Source organism: Brassica napus, chromosome C9, assembly GCF_020379485.1.
Source record: "Brassica napus cultivar Da-Ae chromosome C9, Da-Ae, whole genome shotgun sequence".
Classification (NCBI taxonomy): Eukaryota; Viridiplantae; Streptophyta; class Magnoliopsida; order Brassicales; family Brassicaceae; genus Brassica; species Brassica napus.
The window spans coordinates 56525193-56548774 of NC_063452.1; the positions used below are offsets into that span (position 1 = coordinate 56525193).

The following is a 23582-nucleotide window of genomic DNA, read 5'->3' on the forward strand; positions in this document are numbered from 1 at the left end:
TTGCATCCCTAGTCAGCGAGAGTAGATATTAGGGTGTAAAGTGAACATATCAGACTTGATCTCTAAGGCTTGCCATCGTATCTTGATCCAAACGAGAGTTTAGGTATCAAGACCGACTCGCAAAGGAATCAACACCACGAAAGTGGGTTCATTCAATCAGAGTGATCCGAGTTTAGACTTGTTATAAACTGGACTTGAATAATTGATTGGCTTGCGATTTCATTACCTGAAGAAGAAACCCTAGACTAGCGCCTTTTAATCAATTCAAAACAACCTAATCTTGTTACTTGTTATTTAAGTTATTACTTCATTAAAAAGCTCCACTTCGTTTTAGCTAAATTTGATCCCATAAAGATAAAGTGTGAACTGGTCATCTGGAATTGAATCTAAAGTAACTTCGCAGTAGCAAAGATCCAATTTTAGTGTATCAAGTTTTGGGGTCGTTGCGACGAGACCAGCTTTTTACCTTTATTTTTCGGTTATTTATTTAGTCTAAAACTTCTAACTTGTTTAATCCTTTTTGCAGTTAATGACCCATGTGCATGACCAGTAGACATACTCGGAGCAATACACAAGGGGACTTAATTTCGCTTACAAATCAGAAACTCGCAAGCTTAGAAAGAACCAACCGTCAACAAAAATCAATTACTGCAACAATGGCCGATTTCGGCACTCCATAACAAATGGCCGCTTCTATGCAACATATGCAACAACAGATGCAACATATGCAAGAGTTGCAGCAAACAATCGCAGTACAGCAACTGGCTGCACAGCGGGAACCACCTGTCCCAATTGGTGAGAGAAACCTACCGCGTAACATCCCTGCTACGCGCTCTGCTATCCCTCCACCACCGTGTCAAAGGGCAGACTTTGAGATAAAACCCGGCATGATCAATCTTTTCCAGAGAAAGATGTTCCATGGACTGTCAGCTGAGATACCGATGGAACACATTGAAGCTTTTGAAGAGATATGCAGTTTCACCCGTGCAAACGGCGTCCCACCCGACTACATCAAATGCATGATGTTTCCATTCTCTCTAGCGGACAAGGCTTCACGATGGCTTAAGTCATTACCTACAGGGTCCCTAACTTCTTGGGAACAGGTTAGAGCAGCTTTCTTGGGACACTTCTACACGAAAGCCAAAACAGCTGCTCTATGGAACAAGATCTCCTCCTTCAAGCAACTCGCTAATGAACCTTTCAACGAAGCATGGGAACGGTTCAATGATACCCTCAGAGAGTGTCCTCATCACGGGTTTGGCGATGACCATGTCCTAGGAATCTTCTATGATGGTATGGAATGGGAGTTCCGCAATGCTCTAAACGCAGCGAGCAATGGAGATTTCATGACTCAAACCACAGAAGGAGCTCATGCGCTAATAGAGAATATGGCAGCTAGTTCGTCCAACAAAAACGAGGAGACTGACCGTTCCAAGAAGGTAAACAACATCGACACTAGGAAGATTGATGACCTCGCCGCTAAGGTCGATCTGCTACTCAAGAACAATCAGAATCAGATCTATCTCATGGAAGAGACCAATCTGAACCAGGTACTACAGATGCTGCAGCAGAAACCGAGACATCGGAAGAACATCAACAAGAGGTCAGCTACGTCAATGGGCAGGGTTGGCAGTTCAAAAACTACCACCCAAACCCTAATGTGAGGAACAACCCGCACATGTTCTCATACAAGACCAATCCAGACAACCCCAATGACATATCTCAGGGAAATAAGTTCCAAAACACTGGATATCGGAAGCCATACCTTCAGAATCAGAATCAGAATCAAAATCAGAATGGGAAGATGTTCATCCTCAGCCAGGCTCAGAATCAATTTCAGAACAGGCATAATAATATGCAGGCTGCTTTCTACAATCGCGAGCGGTCCGCCAGATGAGCTGAAGAGAATGATGCAACAACTTCTGCAGGGGCAACAGATTCAAGGAAAAACACTGAACCAGGTTACAACCGAGATAAACACTCGGATGGACAACATGTTCACGAAATTGAATTCCAAATACGACGTTGTAGCAAGCCACATAAGGCAGATGGACGTTCAGATTGCTCAAACAGCTGAGACAATAAAAAGGCAACAGAGAACACTCCCAGGGAAAACAAACAAGAATCCCAAGGACTGTAACGCAATCGAACTGAGAAGTGGAAGACATCTATCAGATCTTGTCCCCAAGAAGCTCACTGCTCAAGAGAAGGGAAAACAGAAAGAGGGAGAACAACCTCCGCTTGAGGATGTCCACGACGACGATCATGAACCAGAACAGCCAACAGCCGCAGAACCAGTAGCTCCCACGATGCAAGATCAACCTGTTCCTACTCGTGTCTACATTCCAAAAGTTCCCTACCCAGTCCCTGCTAAGAAATCACTCAATGATTGCGAAGAGATGAAGTGCAAGAAGATGCTAGATGAGTTGAATGTTAAGTTCTCTCTCATGGATGCTATTCAGATGATTCCTTCAATGCGCAGTCTTATGAAAGGGCTGATCTCTGGGAAGACCTCTACAGACAGCGACATCATGATGGTCTCGAAAGAATGCAGTGTAGTCCTTCAAAACAGAACAGTCAGGAAATTGGAAGATCCTGGAAAATTTATCCTATATGTTCAGATTGGAAAAACAGTCTTCGCTTGTTCTTTATGCGATATGGGTTCCAGTGTGAATCTCATGTCCTATTCAGTTGTAAAACGCATGGGACTAACCAATTTCAAGCCAACCAGGATTTCTTTGGTGTTCGCAGACAGATCAGTCAAGTTGCCAGTAGGTGTTCTCGAAGATCTGCAAGTTCAAATTGGTGACACCACTGTTCCGGCAGACTTCGTGGTTCTAGAGCTCGAAGATGAACCAAAAGACCCCCTCATTCTGGGCCGACCTTTCCTATGCACAGCTGGTGCAATCATTGATGTCCGCAACGGGAGAATTGATCTCCAAATGGGAGATATTGTGATGAAGTTCAAGATGGATGAGCTGCTCAAACGACCTATGCTAGATGGGCAGAACTTCACAATTAGCGACGAGAACGCCGCCTTGACCCCTCAACAAGGGATGATCGAAGAAATCCTCGTAGATGATCCTTTGGTAGTAGCCCTGATACGAGTAGAGTCTGAGCAGAACACATGCAACGTTGATGCTGACGGGTACGAAAAGATGCTAGATTCGTGTGGAAGCATTGAGAAGACAGTCGCTTTTCTAAGTCTGGGGGAGACGAGCAATCAGATTTCACCCGAAGAAGCAACTGCTCCTAAAAAGCCGACCAAACCAACCAGCCTGCTCGATGATTCCTGGAGCGAACTCAAGGCTCCAAAGATCGAATTAAAGTCCCTTCCAGCGGGACTCAGGTATGCGTTTCTTGGACCTAATTCCACATATCTTGTCATTGTGAACTGTAAACTAAATAATGTGGAAACTGCTAAACTATTGTGTGAATTGAGAAAATACCGCAAGGCAATAGGATATTCGTTAGACGATATTCCCGGTATTTCACCTGATTTATGCATGCATAGAATACACCTAGAAGATGAATCGATGACTTCTGTAGAACATCAGAGGCGGTTAAACCCAAATCTAAAAGAAATTGTCAAGAAAGAGATAATGAAACTTCTAGAAGCTGGTGTAATTTATGTGATTTCTGATAGTAAGTGGGTTAGTCATGTTCATGTAGTTCCTAAGAAAGGTAGGATTACTGTGGTTGCTAATGAAAAGAATGAATTGATACCTACTAGGACAGTAACTGGCCACCGTATGTGTATTGATTTTCGAAAACTAAATACAGCCACACGAAAGAATCACTTCCCGCTTCCATTCATTGATCAAATGCTTGAGAGATTGGCTAACCACCCATATTACTGCTTTTTAGATGGTTATTCAGGTTTATTCAGATTCTCATTCACCCAGACGATCAGGAGAAGGCGACCTTCACGTGTCTTTACGACACTTTTGCCTACAGGAGAACGCCGTTTGGTTTGTGCAACGCTTCTGCGACATTCCAGTGTTGCATGATGTCTATTTTCATTGACCTAATTGAGAACATAATGGAAGTTTTCATGGACGATTTTAGCGTCTATGGGAACTCCTTTTCTGTGTGTTTGTCAAACTTATGCAGGGTCCTTCAGCGTTGTGAGGAAAAGCATCTCGTTTTGAATTGGGAGAAGTGTCACTTCATGGTGAGAGATGGGATTGTTCTCGGTCACAAAGTCTCAGAAAAAGGGATCGAAGTTGACAAAGCAAAGATAGAAGTCATGATGAGCTTACAACCTCCAAACTCAGTCAAAGGAATCAGGAGTTTCCTCGGACACGCTGGCTTTTACAGAAGATTCATCAAGGACTTCTCCAAAATCGCAAGACCACTCACTCGCCTGCTCTTCAAGGAGACAAGATTTGGGTTCGATAGTGATTGTTTGTCAGCCTTCCACACGATCAAAGAAGCTCTAGTCATCACACCCATCGTGCAACCACCATACTGGGAGCTCCCCTTCGAGATCATGACAGACGCAAGCGATTTTGCGGTTGGAGCTGTGCTAGGCCAACGAAAGGATAAGAAGCTTCACGTGATCTATTACGCGAGCAGGACACTAGACGAAGCTCAATGTCGCTATGCAACTACAAAAAAGGAACTTTTAGCAATCGTTTACGCCTTTGAAAAGTTCAGATCCTACCTAGTTGGCTCCAAGGTGATAGTGCACACGGATCATGCAGCATTGAGGTATTTGCTGACGAAGAAGGATACAAAACCAAGGCTACTCTGATGGATCTTACTGCTCCAAGAATTTGACCTAGAAATCAAGGACAAAAAAGGCATTGAGAAAAGCGTTGCAGATCACCTCTCCAGAATGAAGATAGATGAAGACACAGCACTTGATGACAGCCTTCCAGTCGAGCACGTCTACTCGATCAGTCTGGGAAGCGTCGCAGAACAACCGCTCCATCCATTTTCCTCCAGCGTTCTGGAACACCTTGTCTGTGCAATCAAAAAGCAATATCCCAGTCCTCCATGGTTTGCTGAGATCGCCAACTATTTGGCTGCTGAAAAAGAACCTGTCAAATTCACTCGCAATGATAAACATAAATTTCTAAGAGAAGCAAGACACTACTATTGGGATGAACCCTACCTGTACCGAAGTTGCAAGGATGGAATATTTCGACGATGTGTATCTAAGTCTGAGATTCCAGGAATCCTCTATCACTGTCATGGTTCCAATTATGCAGGGCACTTTGCAACATTTAAAACCGTGTCTAAGATCCTTCAACCTGGTTTTTGGTGGCCAGCAATGTTCCAAAACGCCTATTCCTACATCTCTAGATGTGACTCATGTCAGCGACGGAATGAGATGCCTCAGAAATTCATCTTGGAAGTTGAAGTATTCGATTGTTGGGGAATCGAGTTCATGGGACCGTTCCCACCATATTTCAAGAACGAGTACATATTGGTAGCAGTTGACTACGTTTCTAAGTGGGTGGAAGCAATATTCAGTCCCACAAACGACGCAAAGGTGGTGACTAAGATGTTCAAATCCATAATCTTTCCAAGATTTGGGGTACCACGCGTAGTCATCAGTGATGGGGGTAGTCACTTCTTCAACAAGATCTTTGCAGGTCTATTAAAGAAGAACGGCGTGCAAAACAAGGTAGCCATGTCATATCACCCTCAAACTAGTGGACAAGTGGAAGTTTCAAACAGAGAAATCAAGAGCATCCTGCAGAAAACAGTTAACACAAGTCGCAAGGACTGGTCACTCAAGCTAGACAACGCTCTCTGGGCTTGCAGAACAGCCTACAAAACACCTATCGGGACCACTCCCTACAATCTGGTGTACGGTAAAGCTTGTCACCTGCCGGTTGAGTTGGAGTATAAGGCAGCTTGGGCTGTGAAGCTACTCAACTTCGACATCAAACCAGCAGTAGAGAGACGATCCATGCAGATTCACGAGCTGGAGGAAATTAGGCATCTCGCCTATGAAAGCTCTAAGATCTACAAGGAGCGAACTAAGGCCTACCATGACAAGAGGATCATCAGCCGCAACTTTCAACCTAAGGATCAGGTACTCCTTTTCAACTCAAGGTTATGATTGTTCCCTGGAAAGTTGCGATCTAGATGGTCCGGACCATTCACCATAAAAGAGGTCCGCCCCCACGGAGTTGTTGTGTTGCTGAACATCAAAGGGGAATAATTTGTTGTCAACGGTCAACGCATAAAGCCATACCTTGCTGAGACAAAAATCACAGAGGGTGAAGAAATTCCCCTAAGCGATATTTCCTTAGCCTAATAGGCCAACCAAGTCAAGCTAGTGACTTAAACCAAGCGCTTGGTGGAAGGCAACCCACTGGTGAGTGTAAATAATTCTTTTAGATTTCGTTTTTGTGTTTCTTTTTACCTATTTGCAGGATAGAAAAAAAAATCAAAAACCCCGAGTTACTCAACCGGAACAGTCTCCGATTTTTTGGAGCAGCTGCTCCGCTAAGGTAAGTTCCTCGGGACCAAAAAAAAAAGGGAAAGTTTTCAAATTTTAGTTATTTTTGTAACAATTTTTAAAAGAAAAAAAACCCTAGCAAGTGGGAAGTGGGCCACGGTGTGGGGGCCTATAAAAGAGAACTTACCCCATCTCTTCCCTACTTCCCCCAAAACCGCCTCCTCCCTCTCCACTTCGATTTCCCCTCTTTAAAACCTAAACTCTTCAAACTTCTCCAACTTGTTTTGCGATTTTCGGTTTCTACTTGCTTGGATTTCGAATTGTTTGATTGCAGGACTCTCACACCACCTTTCAAATGGTAAGAGGCGAAATCACTTTGTGATTCTCGGCCTAAAAACCTCTTTCTCTTCTCTTATTTGCGCTTGAATAGATCGATTTTAGGGTAGATCTAAATCAAAATCGACCTCTCCTTTTGCTGCTAGGATGGTTAATAGAAGTTGAGATAAGAATGGTTGAATCGATTAGGATAGATGGAAGGTTATAAACTTTGCGCCAATGTTCTTCAATTGCACATGCATCGATTGTTTGGATATAGATTTTAGGATCTATTAAATCGATTTATGTTGATTGGCAAGATGATCTAAGTACCTAGTCTTCTACGAGATTCTATCTGGTTTACCATTATCAATTGCTTCCTCTTTATACATTGGGTTATGGAAAAGTCCGGAAAGAGCACTCGCAATCATAAAAGCTTCCAACTTTTTCCATTAAAACCCAATCGAACGGTAATAAGAACTTCTCCTTTGATTTTGTTTTGTAGATGGCTCCCAGACGAACCAAGGCGGCATCTAGGATCAAGCCATCATACGCTCGGGGTGAACCGGAGGATTATACTGTTCCCCCAACTTGCCCATGGCCACGAGAAGAGGGAACCGAGATCTCCCTCACAGATCCGAACATCCCTAAGTCTTCAGAGACAAGATGGGATAAGGAAGCATCGCGCCGCTACAACACCCTTCTCAACACCGACATTTTCCCGACACGATTTGTCGACGTCGGGGCTTTAAGCGACCTAGGCCTCCATGAGGATTTACATGCGGTTCTCCAAGTGTTGGGAATATCTGATCTCTGTCACAGAACTCACCCGCTGTACCCTGATTTGGTGAGGCAAGTCCTCGCCACCGCAGAGCTAACTTTCAAGAGGTCCAGTTTCCCAATCTTTTAGGAGGCCTCCTTCGCTTTCTTTGCGAGTGGTGTTAAGCACTCCATCAGCTTGGAGACGCTGACTGAGATTTATGAGATCTCCGAGGAGTACACTCAGACGTCCTTCCCCAGGAATTTTATCCCAGAGCAAGCATTCTGGAAATTCATCGCTTCAGGGGATTTCAAATCCCGATCAGCCAGTCAGTCTCACATCTGCAACCCTGTTCTACGAATTACTGCAAAGGTCCTGAGCAATCTGCTTTTCTCAAAGGACCAGATGTCAAAGGTGACCCAGGGGGAGTTGCAGAAGCTATGTGCCGGTGTTGAGGACGAACTCAAATCCTCCGACATTGGGATTCCGACTTCGCCGATGACAACCAGTCCGGGTTGTGTGCTTATTCTGATGTTTATGGACGAGAAAGCCAGAGTGGTTAAGGGTTCTTTGAAGAAAGACTGTTCTAGGAGTTTGCTAACTCTTCTCTTCCGCCACTTAGAGCTTGATCTCAGTATCTATCAGTGCAACGAGACAGCGGAGTTCATTGATATTCCTTACCTGATCAACTGCCAGATTCTCCGCGACGAGACCACCTACAGTTTCCTCAGTCAGGACGGGAGAAACCTCTTCTGCAAGCTGCCTCAACCGAACATCACCTCGCTAAGTGATGTGACCAACATCTGTTTCGTCCCTGATGCTTAGTTTCTCTCCGCCGACCCAAAATCATCCTACCGTGACGATACTATGGACGACGTTGAGTTTGTCCGCACAGATGGAGGCGACAATGCATATGACCTGGGCCCCCTTGATGACAACGCAGATGACGCCGCCTACCGTCGCTGGATGGTAGATTCTCAGCGGAAGAACAACAGCCTCATGAAGAGGATACTGAAGGCGATCACTGGAGGATGCGTGCGAGCTCCGAGCACAGATGAACCTCGTCACGACCAGCCTACACCGAGCAGTCATCGTCCAGGGAAGGAGCCAGCAGGAACTGCAAGGGGTGACGAAGAGACTCCATGGGCCACTCCATGCAGAAGGAACAAGCGTTCCGCGGGCCAGTCTGAGAGCGATGATACTGACTAGGCAGTCTCCTAGTTCTTTCTCCATTGTTATATCCGTTTGAACTATTTCTATTTTTGTTTATGTTTCCTGCACTTGTTTATTATTTTAGCTTTTCCTTGAATTATTTTCTCACCAAGGATGGTGAGAAGTAAGTCTGGGGGAGGCGCTTATCTGCTACTAATCGTTTACCTTTGGTTTTATGTTTAGAGTCAGTCCGCTTTGAGTCGTTTTGATGTCTTTATCGAGTCAGTCCAAACTTTGAGGGAATCAGGACCTTATTCTATGATGTGTATTAACCACCCTCGTGCTCTAATTCATCTTATTCAGTGACCTTAGCAGAAGCGACAGACGCACATGTGGATCCAGAACACTCTGACATTACATCATCTTGTTCTCCAAAAGCTTTCAGCTTGTCCAGGTTACTCTGGAAAGACTTAACTCCATCTAACTTAAACTTAATCTTGACTGCAATTCTTCTTGTTATGGGCGTTAGAATAGGGTTTAACGTGATCCACACATGACTTTTTATTCTTTTTACCCATCTTACTGATCCTGAGTGGCTAGCTCATCTTTAGCTAGTACCCACCTTAAAACCCTAAAGCCTTTGTTCCGCCCTCATGCATTTGTTATTCAGTATCTTATGTGCAGATATGTACAAAAGGGTCAGAGAGGAAAGGATTGACACAGTCTCTCACTCGTTGATGCAACATAATTTTCTGCTGAAGAATAGGCGGAAGCACATGGAGCAGCCGCCGATGATCTAACTAAGAAAAGAAGAGAAACAAGAATGAATGTGAAGTCAAGAACTCCAGTGGTATGTCACCATCACAATTGTTACCTCCTGCGTTGTCACCATCACTTATGTATTCAAAAAAAAAAGAGAAAAAAATATAAAAAAAAATTAACTTTATGTACTTCAGAATAAGGAATAAGGTGACGAAGAAGGAGAAGATTCTTAAGAAAAGACAGACGTCACTGGTAAATTAGAAGGAGTATAAAGAGAAGAGAGGAGAACCATGCAGATCAGAGCGACTGTTCCTAAAGAAGAACACGCAAAAACAAGTAGAGGTTGTGGACATCAATGGATCTATCCTCTCTTGCAATTTTGCGTGATATCCTGCATCCTCTACGAAATTTGGTAACCCCTAAACACTGATTAGCTCCACTTAAACAAAAAAAATGCATGTTTCATACCTAGACCGTTACCCTATCTAATGCCTATGATGAGAAGCTCAGGCTACTCTTAATTGAATATAAGGAGTTTTGTCTGGAAGGTTTTAACTTTGGCAGGTCTGAGTTACAGAGTATGGAGCCATTTTGAACAGCAGTCAGTGGGGTTCTTGGTAAGGATGTGTTGTTTTAGCTAGACTGCTTATATGGTTCAGAGATTCGTGGTTATTGTATGGTTGCTGAGAATAGGCGAGTTCCCACACTTTCATACCTTTCTCTCGGTTCTTGGTACTTGATTTTGTTTGAGGACAAACAAAGATCTAAGTATGGGGGAGTTGATATATTGTGTTTTTGGCACATTATATGTATGTCTTACTAATAGTTTTCAAGATTTTATCGACTCTTTCTAGTCCCTTTTCGAGTCATAACAGGTCTAGAGTTGCATTGGATGGGAAATGGACCAGCTAGAGGAAAATAAGAGAGAAAAGTATGATTTGGAGTTTTTCCCGCAGAACAGTCAACCGGAGCAGTCTTAGTGCCTGCTCTAGTGATAGAGATAAAAAAGGAAGTTTCCAAATATTTCGGGATTTTCCCTAGATTTCCTATTTCTTTCCTATAGCCGCATGTGGCTCCTATATATATAGTCTCATATTTATTACTTTAGACCTACCTTAGTTTTACGCGAGAAAACACCTGAGAGAGCTTTGATTTTAGCGATTGCTACTTGTAAGGGAGAAGGCCTCATCTATCTCATAGAGAAGATTATCCTGAACCCTCTGATTTCTTCTATCTATTATATGCAGTATTATTCAGAAATCATGTTTCTCTGTTCTTATGTTATGTTTGAGTAGTCACCGAGTTAGTTTAGGGTTCTAGGGTTTGGATTCGTTAGCTGAAGCATAAATAAGTCATCTTAAGATTGTCTACATTCATATCTGTTCTTATTGCTTGCATTGAACTGATCACTTAGTGCATGAATTAGGGTTAATCAATTTAGCTAGCCGTTAATTGATAATTTGACACGATTTGAATGAGCCTTGCATCCCTAGTCAGCGAGAGTAGATATTAGGGTGTAATGTGAACATATAGGACTTGATCTCTAAGGCTTGCCATCGTATCTTGATCCAAACGAGAGTTTAGACATCAAGACCGACTCGCAAAGGAATCAACACCACGAGAGTGGGTTGATTCAATCAGAGTGATCCGAGTTTAGACTTGTTATAAACCGGACTTGAATAATTGCTTGGCTTGCGATTTTATTACCTGAAGAAGAAACCCTAAACTAGCGCCTTTTAATCAATTCAAAACAAACTAATCTTGTTACTTGTTATTTAAGTTATTACTTCGTTAAAACCTCCACTTCGTTTTAGCTAAATTTTTATCCTATAAAGATAAAATGTGAACCGGTCTTCTGGAATTGAATCTAAAGATATTACAACTATACTGTTAACTTGACAGTAGCAAAGATCCAATTTTAGTGTATCAATGTCACGTAGTCGGATAACACACCAACATCAACAACAAAAATAAACATCCAAATTTGTTTTTGATAAAACAAAACAGCTTTGTCCGCTGTTCAAATAATAGATTTGGCTTCGTGTCATTAAAAACTTGAAGCTTCAAACTTCGGAAGGAGTCTTTGTTGTCATTTGATCAACGGCATGAACTACGTTCTGAAGCTCCTCCCAAATGGCTTTGTAGACCATCCTTTGTCTGTTCACTGCAGATTGTCCCTCAAAAGCCGATGATACCACATTGATGCTACAAAAAAAAAAAACATTAAGCAATACTGATGTTAATTAACAGAATCATCTAATATGACAAGTAAAAGGTAAGAACAGAAAATCGAATAAGTTCTAACTTATACGTCAACGTTGAAGATTCTACAAAGATGAATGCTGCTGGCAGAATTGAAAGTTCTTTGGATTCTGTTATTCCACACGAGACAGAGCAACTTAATCATCGATGTTCGTACTATAGCTCGGTTTTTCATTTATTGTTCGATGAAACAAGACCAAAAAAAAAGATGCTCAAAACGTGAATCTGGTCTGAATATAACATATTCTTCAATAAACATATATATCTACAACATTAATTAAGTGTAATAACGAATGATCCGGAAGATATAATGAGTTAAGCGAGACTACTTACCAAACGTGGCGACCATCTCCAGACATATCCTTGACAGAAACAGACTCTGCATTCAATTGTTCTTTGATCTGTACAGCAAAAACGTGTTAATAAACCGAGAAAAGTGGAACTTTAGCCACAAATACAAGAAGTAAAAACAGATGCCTTGTGAGATATGATTCGTCTTTAATGATCTTAACTTAGTGATAAAACCTAATCTTGATTATTCTATCTACTGGGTGAGTGAGTGTAATCACGAACGGGATATTACACTAATCTAACCTATAAACCTCGGCACTAGCTTATGAGTAAGAAGAAAAAGTTTCAACCTTTTGCTCCATGGATTGCATAAGGGTTTGATCAATCGACCCAGCATCGTTGATTTGAGAGGATCTAGTACTCAGATTCCGGCTGCGAATGTTAACAGCACCAAACCCAGAAGCCCTGAAAACTCCGTTGCCGTAAATCAACGACGGCGTGGTAGACTCTCCACGAGACAAAACGGCGCTTACGCATCTCGTACTGGAGCTTCTCACGGCGGGAGATGATAAAAACGAAGTGAAGGATCTCTTTGGAGATTGGAGAAGGAGATGAAGGGTCGCTCTTGTGGTGGAGACAAGAACGAGTGGACGAGTTGCCATTGCTGAGACTTGTTTTGAGAGGAAAGTGTTTTAAGGGAGCTTTGTTGTAGTGAGCAAAAATGATTTGGGCCACTCAAAGTTATGGGCTTTGTTGTGTGTATGTGTCTGGAAGCTACGAGGTTGTTTTTTAAAGTCTAATGATGACTTTAAATTATTTTATTTCTCTCTCACATTTTCATTTCTTGGTTGATAAAAGAGAAAACATGAAGCGGGATTAGATGTATTGAGAAAGTAAAAACGTTTGAATAAGTTAGTTCTTGACAAATTTATATAGAAAATATAATAAAAAGTGTACTATACGGCAGTGCATAAATAAATTTGTCTGAATTATATTATCATATCCATATGTGGTCATCTGATTAAGTCGTGTGTTGACATTTTGCTAGCAATGACAACTTTATAGTTAGAAATTAAATATTAAAATAATTATGTGTGTATTTTAGGGTATATACAGTTTGGTAATGCATCACCCTTTTGATTTTCAATAAGATCATATGACATATGGCATTCTGAATATATTTACATGATATATCTTAGTCTGGATGCATATTGTGAAACTAGAGAATAGAATATATGTTTCTGTATTATTCATAAACATAAGAAGCATTTTATATATAGGGAATTACACCATTATATAATAATGTAAAGACTAAAGAAAAAAATACAAATATGGAAAGAGTACAAATCATAATCTAACACTCCCTCTTGGATGTTATAACCATACATGGATTATAATACGTTTTAGATGTTGTCTCATTAAAACCTTACCAGGAAAACACAGTGGGACAAAACCATAGTGAAGGAAAAAGAGTACAACACGTATTACTCCCCCTGTTCTAAACAACTCGCGGCTGGCCTCATGAACGGCCAAGATCTCTGAATGGTTTGAAGATGTGGCCGCCATCGTCTGCTTCATGGAACGCCATGATATGACCGTTCCACCATGTGTGAAAACATAGTCTGTCTGTGATCGAGCATTGTGTGGATCCGAAAAATAACATGCATCAGCAAAATCAACTAAACCTTCTTTGTTTTGGTTAGTATAAAATAAACCCAAGTTTTTCATTCCTTGCAGGTAACGAAGAACATGTTTAATCCCGTTCCAGTGCCTTTGGGTTGGACAAGAGCTTAATCTAGACAATAGATTCACGGCAAAACATATATCTGGTCGTGTGACTAGCCAGATACATCAAAGCTCATATGGCACTGAGATATGGCACTTCGGGACCAAGGACATCTTTATCGTCCATCTTAGGACGGAACAGATCAGTGTCTAGGCCGAGGGACCTCACGACCATGGGGCTAGATAATGGGTGAGACTCGTCCATGTTGAATCTCTTGAGTACTTTTCTGTATATGTCATTTGATGCACAAGGATTTCATCTCTTATATACTCAAGCTGTAATCCCAAACAAAAGTTTGTTTTTTTTAAGATCTTTCATCTCGAATTCTTTCTTAAGATATTTAATTGTTTGGGAAATCTCTCCAGAGGTTCCTAGGATATTTAAATCATCAACATACACTGCTATAATCACAAAGCTCTGGCCAAATTTCTTTATAAAGATACAAGGGCTGATCGGATCATTCTTGTATCCTTCTCTCTCTAGGTACTCACTTAACCTATTGTACCACATTTCGGCCTGATTGTTTCAATCCATAAAGTGACTTATTCAACTTTATACAGTGTTATTCTTGAGTACTCGATTTGTTTTTCAACTCTATACCCTCTGGTACTTTCATATAAATCTCATTATCCAGTGGCCCATATAAGTATGCAGTTACAACATCCATTAACCGCAAGTCTAATTTTTTTTTTCTTATAGCCAGACTTATCAGGAATCTAAAAGTAGTAGCATCCACCACAGGGGAGTATGTCTCCTCATAATCTATTTCTGGTCTCTGTGAGAATCATTGTGCAACGAGCCGTGCTTTATATCTAACGACATTACCATGTTCGTTTCTCTTTCTCACAAAGACCCACTTATGGTCGACTGGTTTAACATCATAAGGTGTCCGGACTATTGGTCCAAAGACATCTCTCTTCTTTAAAGAGTTTAACTCCACGTTTATAACTTCTTTCCATTTGATCCAATCTGATCGTTGAGTGCACTCATAAATAGATGTGGGTTCATGATCCTCATTCAAATCCATAAGTTCAAGTGCTACCTTGTATGCAAATATATCATCAATGTCGACATTCTTTCTGTTCCATTGTATCACATACAAGACATAGTTTATTGAGATCTCATTATTATCAGGACCTTCAGTACCTTGAATCTTGGCGTCCCAAGAATCAGTATTAGATACATCAGGGCCGGCCGCATCTAAGCATTCATGATCAGCCGCGATCGCTATTAGGGTTTTGGGATCGGCTGCGGCTAAGTCCTGAGATTTAGGAACGGCCGCGGTCGTGTCTAGGGTTTCAACAACCTCGGTTTCATTCTCTGCACATTTCTTAGTTTTCTAAGGGTTCTTATCTTTGGAACCTATTGGTCTACCACGTTTCAAATGTTGTCTAGACTCTGTAGCAACTTGAGTGTGTCCCTCTTGAACATCAATTCTGATTGGTGCATTAGCAGCTGGTATATATGACTTAGTCACTCTTTTCGGGTCAGTAAAGGAATTTGGCAATTGATTAGCTAGCTTTTGTAAATGTATAATCTTTTGGACTTCTAAATCACATTCCTGAGTCTGAGGATCTTGCCAAGATAAGGATGTTTGATTCCATGTAATTTCTTTTACCAGTTTACTGCTATCTCCCCCTAATGTTGGATGTTCGGATTCATCAAAGTGACAATCCGCATACATGGCCTTAAATAAATCACCTGTAGTTGGTTCAAAGTATTTTATAATCGTGGGGGAATCATATCCAACGTATATCCCCATCTTCCTTTGAGGTCCCATCTTTGTTCTCTGTGGTGGAGCAATTGGTACATAGACGGCACAACCAAATGTCTTAAGATGGGATATGTCTGGCTCATGACCAGTAAGCAATTGTGATGGTGAATATTTATGTTCACTAGACGGTCTGATACGAATCAGTTCAGCCGTGTGCAAGACCGCGTGTCCCCAAGCTGTGGCCGGAAGCTTAAACCTCATAAGCAATGGTCTAGCTATTAGCTGAATTCGTTTTATGAATGATTCGGCCAAGCCGTTATGTGTATGTACATGTGCCACGGAGTGTTCCACACTTACCCCCATGGACATACATTAATTATTAAACGCTTGGGACGTGAACTCACCAGCATTGGTCTCTATCATTCCGACCTTAGCATAGTAAAAGGCCAGTAGAGAGCACACGTATAGACTCTAGGACTTTCTTATAGGCTTGGCCGATCTCTATGATCTGAAGGAACTCTTTCTTTCCTTCGCCCTTAGTCTCAATATGAAAGTCATTCATTCGAATGTCTTTAAAGCTCAATAGGCTTCTCTTAGAGCTGGGTGAATACAATGCATCAGATATCTCTAGATGTGTACCCTTAGGCAACAAGATGTTAGCTTGGCCCTAGCCCTCTATGAGACTGGCTATATCCGGAATGATACTTTAGAGACTTCATATAAAACTTTTCATTCATTAATAAATTAAGTTCAAAGCAATCAAAACATAGAAAACATAAAGCAAAGAACACGAAAACATAGATGTCGAATTCAACTTCATTCTTTTAAACAATCTGAAGTTTCATACTCTATGAGATCGTCTTATTCATGATTGAAATAATCTTCACCATCTTGATAAGTCATATGAGCTTCATGATTCTTCCCTTTCAAACTCTTTTGTTAGAGGTCAACGAGATGTTTGGGAGTCCTACATGTCTTAGTCTAATGATTATCCATACCACATCTATGGCACACGGATTTGGTCGAGTTTTGTGGCTTGAAAGATGTACCACGGCCTCGGCCATGTCCACGGCCTCCATAGGAGCCACAACCATATGAGTTGCCTTGGCCTAGACCAAACGAGTTTCAGTCTCGACCACCACGTCCATGCCATTTTCCACGACCACGGCCGTGTTGGCTATCACTCTGTACATGGTTCAACTTTTTCTTATCCTCTACGGCCGCATGTGCCTCAGGTAATGGGTTTGTTCCAGGAGTTCTCAATTCATTGTTTCTCATCAACAGTTCATTGTTCTGCTCAGCGAGCAAGAGACAAGAGATCAGATTAGCATAATTTATGAAGCCTTTCTCTCGGTACTGTTGTTGTAACAACACATTGCTTGTGTGGAAGGTGGAAAAAGTTTTCTCAAGCATATCCTTATCCTTTATATCCTCACCACACAGTTTCAATTTCGAAACTATCTTAAACAGGGCCGAGTTATACTCGTCCACGAACTTAAAATCCTGGATTTTGAGATTCCTCCAATCATACATAGCCTTTGGTAAGATCACCGTTCTCTGGTGATCATATCTCGCTTTCAATTATGTCCAAAGGTCTAATGGATTCTCAATGGTCAGATACTGATCTTTGAGACTCTCAGTTAGATGATGGTGAATGATCAAGATGGCTCTGTATCTATCTTTCTCACTAGCATCATCATCCTCGGTGATACATTCACCGAGTCCCTTGGATTTCAGGATAATCTTAGTATCCAATGCCCATTGCAAGTAATTATCTCCCGAGAGATTTAGGGCAGCAAAATCCAAGTTGTTGATTTTCGACATCTGAAATCATATGTTTCATTCTTAGGATTTATAATGTTCTTATGATGCATACAAGACAACCAGATATGCAAGTTGGTCACACGACCAAACGGATATGACGTATTCAGTTCATACGATTATGCATGCATGATATGCTAACAAGCCGCAGCCAAACAATCCGAACATGCATGATACAAGACAAGCCGCACGGCCAAGGGTATGAACAATCTTATCAAACGGTTTCTATATGATCTTAATGCAATAGGTTATTCATCCTAGCAAGAACGGTTTCTAAGTGATCATGGAAACATGAAACCTCAATCAAACAATCAATCAATGCATCAAGGGATTTAGTTACTATCAACCTAACGATCATATTCAATCAATTAGGGTTTCAATATAAGCAGGCTGGTCGGATTAAATTTTAAACAAGATGAGAACAACTTAAACCTAGGCGATTTCCTAAACTTTAATTCATTCAATTAGATCATCAAATCAAACAACCAAATTCAAGAATGAGATTAATCAATCCTAGCAATCGGTTCTATGTGATCATAATCAGATTTAAAACATTCAATCACATAAACAATCAAATCAATTTCGATTTCAAATTAGGGTTTGCATGGTATGCATTGTGCATACGTGCAGCTAGGCTTTAGGGTTTTAGGGTTTCAGTTTAGATCAAGCAATGAGATTCAAATTCAGGTTTTAGGGTTTGGATCTATTGCCTTAGGGTTTGGTTCTTTTTAGTTTTACCTTAACCTCAAGACGGGTTGAATGGACCTCCAACTAGAGAAGAGCCGCGAACGGATTGCTTTCTGATCGCGTCGATTATCGAGCTGAGATCGTCGGGTCGCGAACGGTATCGAGCTGCTATCGGGTCGCGATCGTGCTGAATGTTGAGATCGTGTCTCGCGAACAGGCTGAGGTCGCGAGCTGGGGAACGGATCGCGAATGGGAATCGGCTGAGTATCGTGCTTAAGGTTCGTGATCGTCGGTAGGGTTTATCGCCGGGGAATTAGGGTTTTAGGTCTCGGGATTTTTAGCTTAGGGTTCTTAGAGTAATCGTGCTGATAACGTGTTGTGAAACTAGAGAATATAATCTATGTTTCTGTATTATTCATAAACATAAAGAGCTCTTTATATATAGGAAATTACACCGTCATATAATAATGGAAAGACTAAAGAAAGTAAATACAAATACGGAAAAAGTACAAATCATAATTTAATAAGGAAAATGCAAGATGCCGATTCTCTCTGTCTCCTCACGATCGACTTTCTCTCGCTCTAGCATTGGGCCGGTTATGGACATCCACAATATAATTTATAACATATATATTATATATATATATATATATATTTTTATTTTTTTTTTGAACCGGATCGGAATGCATATTAATATGAATGGAACGTATACTGATATGTGATACAATTAATGGATGAGAGACCCGTTAATGTGAAGTTTATTTTTGACATATATTTTAGTTTTGTTCCTGTTTCTACATAGTTTTATAAGTTCATCTACATCTATAGTCTATAGAGGTTATGTTTTGATTTAAAAAATATGATTATAATCCCTAATGTTTATAAATAAAATTAAATAATCCGAAGGTTTTATCAGTTCATATTTTATGGATCCAAAAAATGACGACATTATGTTGACACATAGAACTAATCAATGTAAATAAAATATTCATGAAAAAAGTAATAAACTTCTTATATATTAACATAATTACAGACAAAAAAAAAGAAGAAGAAAAAGTCAATTGATTTTGCCCTATATATTGACTCCAAGCTTTCTCATAGTATGCAACAAAAGCAAACTCAGAATTGGTCCAAAAAAAAACGCAAAGCAAAATGGCAAAAATATTCATCAAGACTCTCTGCTTATCAGCTCTCATGATGTTCCTCTTGTTTGTTTCTAGTGGTACGTTACATCTAATCTTTTCTTTTATATTATGCCTTCTAGAGTACGTAATGAAAATCATTATCACTAAACGACTAACAACTGCATACGGTTCAAACAGGATTACCGAAGGTGAATGGCCAGACGTCATGTCCTGAGTTAGTGGGTGAAGGAGCTGAGAATACATGCTCTGAAGGTAGCAGTGATATACCTTGCGATGTTAGTTGCAAGCTACTCTTCACTATAACACATGTTGGCTTATGTAAACCCGAAGATAATGGACTTCACTGCCACTGCTACATACCTTGTTAAAATGGTTTACGAATGCTCCAAATCAAACCTTAAAATTTGAATAATTTCACATCGATTGGTTTCCTTTGGTTTACATTTATCATTCATGTGTGCATGTCTGTGTGTATGATGGGTTTTAATATATTTCCATCAGCATTATTGTAGCTGATGATGATTATTCAATGAAAGATTTAAATATAAATCGGGGAAAACCCCTAATCTTTTTACTCTCTCTTGCGGCCGCCGCCGCCTCGTGCGCGCGGTTGCCGGAAATCTACAGTCGCTGGAAATCAACCATTTTTCTTCTCCATTTTTTCTCATGTCTTCTGCTCTTCTCTACTATTTTTTCGTATTATTTGTCTGCGTTTTGTGGTCGTAGTGCTCTATTTTGGTCATTCTTGGGTCAGATCTTGTAGCTGACGAGTATATCCGAAGATTTTCGATGAGTATTACGTCGGTGTGGCATAGTGTGTTTGTCTACTCGGGTTTCTATATGGATTCTGACCAAAGTTTTAAAGAGTTTCTAGCTCCTGGTGGAGCGACGGTCTTTTCGTTTTCTGAATCTTTGTGGAGTGACGGTTTTGGTGTTTTGTTGATTTTCTTAGCCTCTCGACGTTTCGGTGGCATGTTATTTTCTCTCTTTGTTAATAAGTAATTAGCCACTATTAGGTTATCATAGGTCAGACTTGGTGGAAATTATCTTATAGAAACAAATCCCTAAAATATGAGTTCTTCTCAAGCTGCTATTGTAGATAAAAAAGCTAATTTCAAGGATCTGAGCTTATGTTTTTTACAATTTGGCCTCAATTTTTTGATCTTCCATATTGATAGCAAACATGCAACATAACCGTATCATCTTTATAGACCCCTTCGTTCATGCTCATGATTCTATCTTGTATCCATAGCATTACTCTTACTTACAAAATATAGTGGAAGCGGTAGATCATAGTCCTCTGGCTTGTCATGTTCCCCTTGTCTGCAACAACTACTCAGTGATGAGGCTGGTTAGTAAAGATTATGCCTTGAGAATTAGTACAAAAACCAGTATGTTAATTGATATTATCTCAATATTTGGCGGGTTCTATCTATATGTTCTTTTGAGCTCTATGTCATATACTGGCACTACAAGAAAACATATTTTTTACGAGGGCGGTATTCGTTGTAAATTCGTCGTAATAGGGGCTTTACGACGAATTAACATCGATACGCGTTTCGTTGTTAAACGCTCGTCGTAACGGAGGTTTCGTCGTAAAGTCCTAGTTACGTTTACGAGGAAGTCAATTCCTCGTAAAGCGGAAGGAAACTATTCGTCGTAATGCCCTCGTAAACGACGATGTAAATACCTCGTAATAGTTCGTTGTAAAAGCCACGTAAGGCTTCCACGTAAAGTCGATGTAAATTTTACGAGGACTTTACAACGACTTCATGTAAATTCCTCGTAAACGTTACGAAGACTTAACGTGGAATTTTACAACGAATTTACATCTCCATATTTAAAATATTAATTAATTATAATAATTATATAAATTTTATAAAACAATAATTTTAAAATTTAAAATATTTGAAATAAAATTAAATATGAAACCAAATAATTTTTTTTAAAACTATAAATTCATTAATTAAATAGAATTTAAATTTTTTATACAAAACAAAAGAAATTAAAAAAGGAAACTAAAGGCCAACATCATGGTCATCGAAGTAGTTGGCTGAGGGGTTCGGGTCTGTAGACGTTCCTGCTTCGGGATCCGGCTGGCTCATCCCGAGAGCTGCTCGTCTCTCCGCCAAAGCTCTCTGCAAAGTTGGATTTCCCACCGCCATCACATCCAGCAAACCCTCGAGAGAGTCCAAACGCTGCTGCTGGGTATCCATGCGAGCCTGCATCCGGTCGTTGTCCTGGTCCCGTCTCGAATAGTATGACGAAGTCGCCCTTGCAACTTCGTTAACGGAACCTATTCCAACCGTCCTTCCCTTCTTTCTAGGAGCCACCTATATGTATATATATAAAACCGTATTTAGAGTTAATAATAAAATAAAGAAAAAAAATTAAAATTATTAAATTTTACCTCCTCGAAGATCCGGTCGACCTCTACGGTTGACAACTTGACGGGTAATCCATCTGCAGACTGTTGGGTAAGTTGCGTCTCTTGCTCTTCAACCCGAGACGCCACAGCGTTGAAGAGTTTCTCGGATGCAGGATCCACAAAAACCCCATCTGGTGAGGCGTGAGTCATCTTGAATAAGTCCGAGAGAGATGGCAAAACTCCCGTCTTCTCCAACTAATAAACAACAATAATAAATAAATTAAATATAATTAATAAATACAAGTTTAAAATAATGAAAATTATAAATTTAAATAAAACTTACAGCTTCGAGACGAATTCCGGCATGGGGTTTTTGGCCGGATCTATGAACCATGGGCAAATGGCCATCTTTATCCCTCGTTCTTCGGGAAGCGGAGCAGGAGTTGGCTTTGCGGATGGAGCTGGGTTCGTTCCAATAGGTGATGAGGCCATCCCATGCTTCCTTTGTGACCCCGCTCGGCTTCCCCTCATAGCCGTAAATCTCCCACTTGTCCTTCCAATCGGAGACGGTGTTGCAAAGACGAGTTTTCGCCTTTGCAATAAATTCGCTCTTCACCCTCTCGGTGATTCCTACGGACCAGTTCCACCTTTGCTGAAAAAACAAACATTTTAAAAGATTAGAAAAAAAAATAATAATTATTTAATTAACAATATAAATATTAATAATATGTAAATATAATTACCGCAAAACATTTAAACCACGTCGTCTTGACGTGATCGGGAGTCATGGTCCAGTTGGGATAAGGGCCGTCATAATATCCCTTCATCGTCTCTGAAACGCTCCGGCTAACACGGTTGTTAGCCCCAAACCTGCAAATATAACAAATTTGTTAAAAAAATTGATCAAAGATTTTAAATTTAAAATTAATAATTTTATGTACTTACCAATAAGTACCCGGGGGTCTATCGGGGTCCAGAACGTGTAAACCCTCTCGTCCGGGCTGGGCAAGCAAATCCTCGACGGTGTATCTTGCGAATGGTGCATGAGCTGGCACCCGCAAATCGGGATGAACTGCAGCCGGTGGGGCAGGCTGATCCGGGGCGACAGGTGGAGCTCGTGGGGGAGGCATCTGAGATGGAAGAGGAGGAGGGGTCGAAGGAACTCTCCGAGATGTGTGAGAGTCTGGAACTGTCCCGGAAGAAGACGATGGACCGCTAGAGGAAGATCCATCGCCAAACAAATCCGCATACGTAGGTGCAGGAGCTGCTGGTCTCGGTCTAGGAGCCATCTAGAAAATTTAAAAAAATTAAATTAATATATATCCTAAACGAATTGTTTAAAATAATTTTCTAAACTAATCATCTAAACTAATTCCGTTAACTAATCACCTAAACTAATTCCCTAAACTAATCACCTAAACTAACAACCTAAACTATAAAAAAAAAAAAAAAGATAGAGAGAGAAAGTTACCTTAGAGGGGGAGAGGAGTTAGGGAGGAAGATACGAGCAGTGCTCGTATCTTCGACTTCTCCCATATATATAAAAACGGTTTCCTCGTAACTTCCTCGTAACATTACGACGAAGTTACCAGGCCCGTGTTTTTCCATTTACGACGAAGTTACCAGGCCCGTGTTTTTCGATTTACGACGAAATTACGTCGAAACATTGGTTTACGACGAATTTACAAGGCCCACGTTTACGACGAAGTTACCAGGCCCGCGTTTTTCCATTTACGACGAAATTACGTCGAAAAATCGGTTTACGACGATTTTACAACGCTTAACCCTAAACACCGAGAATGAAATCCCTAAACCCCAAAGTCACATATCATCTAACATCATATCTCTTCTTCTCTACTACTTTGTGCTCTTTCTCCAACTTAAACTCTAAAACCCTAAAACTCCAAATAATTTTTTTAAAATTAACACAAATACATATTATATAAAACAACATTTGTTACACATACATTAGGATGGTAAAAAAACAATATTTCTTTAAACATACGTTACAATAGAGAAATACAACATCAGAGACATATATTACATCACTCTAAATCGTTTTCGTTCTCATCAATATTACATCACTCTAAATCGTTTTCGT

At 40.5% G+C, this 23582-nt stretch overlaps 2 protein-coding genes, 1 long non-coding RNA gene and 1 other non-coding gene across 4 annotated transcripts; 1 reads left to right on the forward strand and 3 right to left on the reverse strand.

Moving 5' to 3' along the window:
• Positions 1-1151: 1151 nt before the first annotated feature.
• LOC125593690 lies at positions 1152-1258 on the reverse strand. The gene has a single exon (XR_007329589.1). It is a non-coding gene; the product is annotated as a small nucleolar RNA R71 (small nucleolar RNA).
• Positions 1259-11243: 9985 nt separating this feature from the next.
• LOC106426203 (protein BOLA4, chloroplastic/mitochondrial-like) lies at positions 11244-12854 on the reverse strand. The gene is made up of 3 exons (XM_013866919.3): positions 12311-12854; positions 12003-12070; positions 11244-11612 (listed from the first exon to the last, which is right to left on the reverse strand). Exons 1-3 carry the CDS (start codon positions 12620-12622, stop codon positions 11471-11473), a joined length of 522 nt encoding a protein of 173 aa, XP_013722373.2. The 5' UTR covers positions 12623-12854; the 3' UTR covers positions 11244-11470.
• Positions 12855-17852: 4998 nt separating this feature from the next.
• On the forward strand, positions 17853-19544 carry LOC111209844. The gene is made up of 2 exons (XR_002661242.2): positions 17853-19190; positions 19291-19544. It is a non-coding gene; the product is annotated as an uncharacterized LOC111209844 (long non-coding RNA).
• Positions 19545-21711: 2167 nt separating this feature from the next.
• On the reverse strand, positions 21712-23213 carry LOC125593092 (inverted formin-2-like). The gene is made up of 2 exons (XM_048769084.1): positions 22427-23213; positions 21712-22351 (listed from the first exon to the last, which is right to left on the reverse strand). Exons 1-2 carry the CDS (start codon positions 22768-22770, stop codon positions 22201-22203), a joined length of 495 nt encoding a protein of 164 aa, XP_048625041.1. The 5' UTR covers positions 22771-23213; the 3' UTR covers positions 21712-22200.
• Between the last annotated feature and the right edge of the window lie 369 nt (positions 23214-23582).

Coding starts and splice junctions, on each gene's coding strand:
- LOC106426203 (XM_013866919.3), bottom strand. CDS start 12,622: ATGGCAACTCGTCCACTCGTTCTTGTCTCCACCACAAGAGCGACCCTT. Junction 12,071..12,310: donor TGCAATCCATGGAGCAAAAG/GTTGAAACTTTT, acceptor TTTGCTGTACAG/ATCAAAGAACAATTGAATGC. Junction 11,613..12,002: donor GGAGATGGTCGCCACGTTTG/GTAAGTAGTCTC, acceptor TTTTTTTTGTAG/CATCAATGTGGTATCATCGG.
- LOC125593092 (XM_048769084.1), bottom strand. CDS start 22,770: ATGGCTCCTAGACCGAGACCAGCAGCTCCTGCACCTACGTATGCGGAT. Junction 22,352..22,426: donor AGACCCCCGGGTACTTATTG/GTAAGTACATAA, acceptor TTATATTTGCAG/GTTTGGGGCTAACAACCGTG.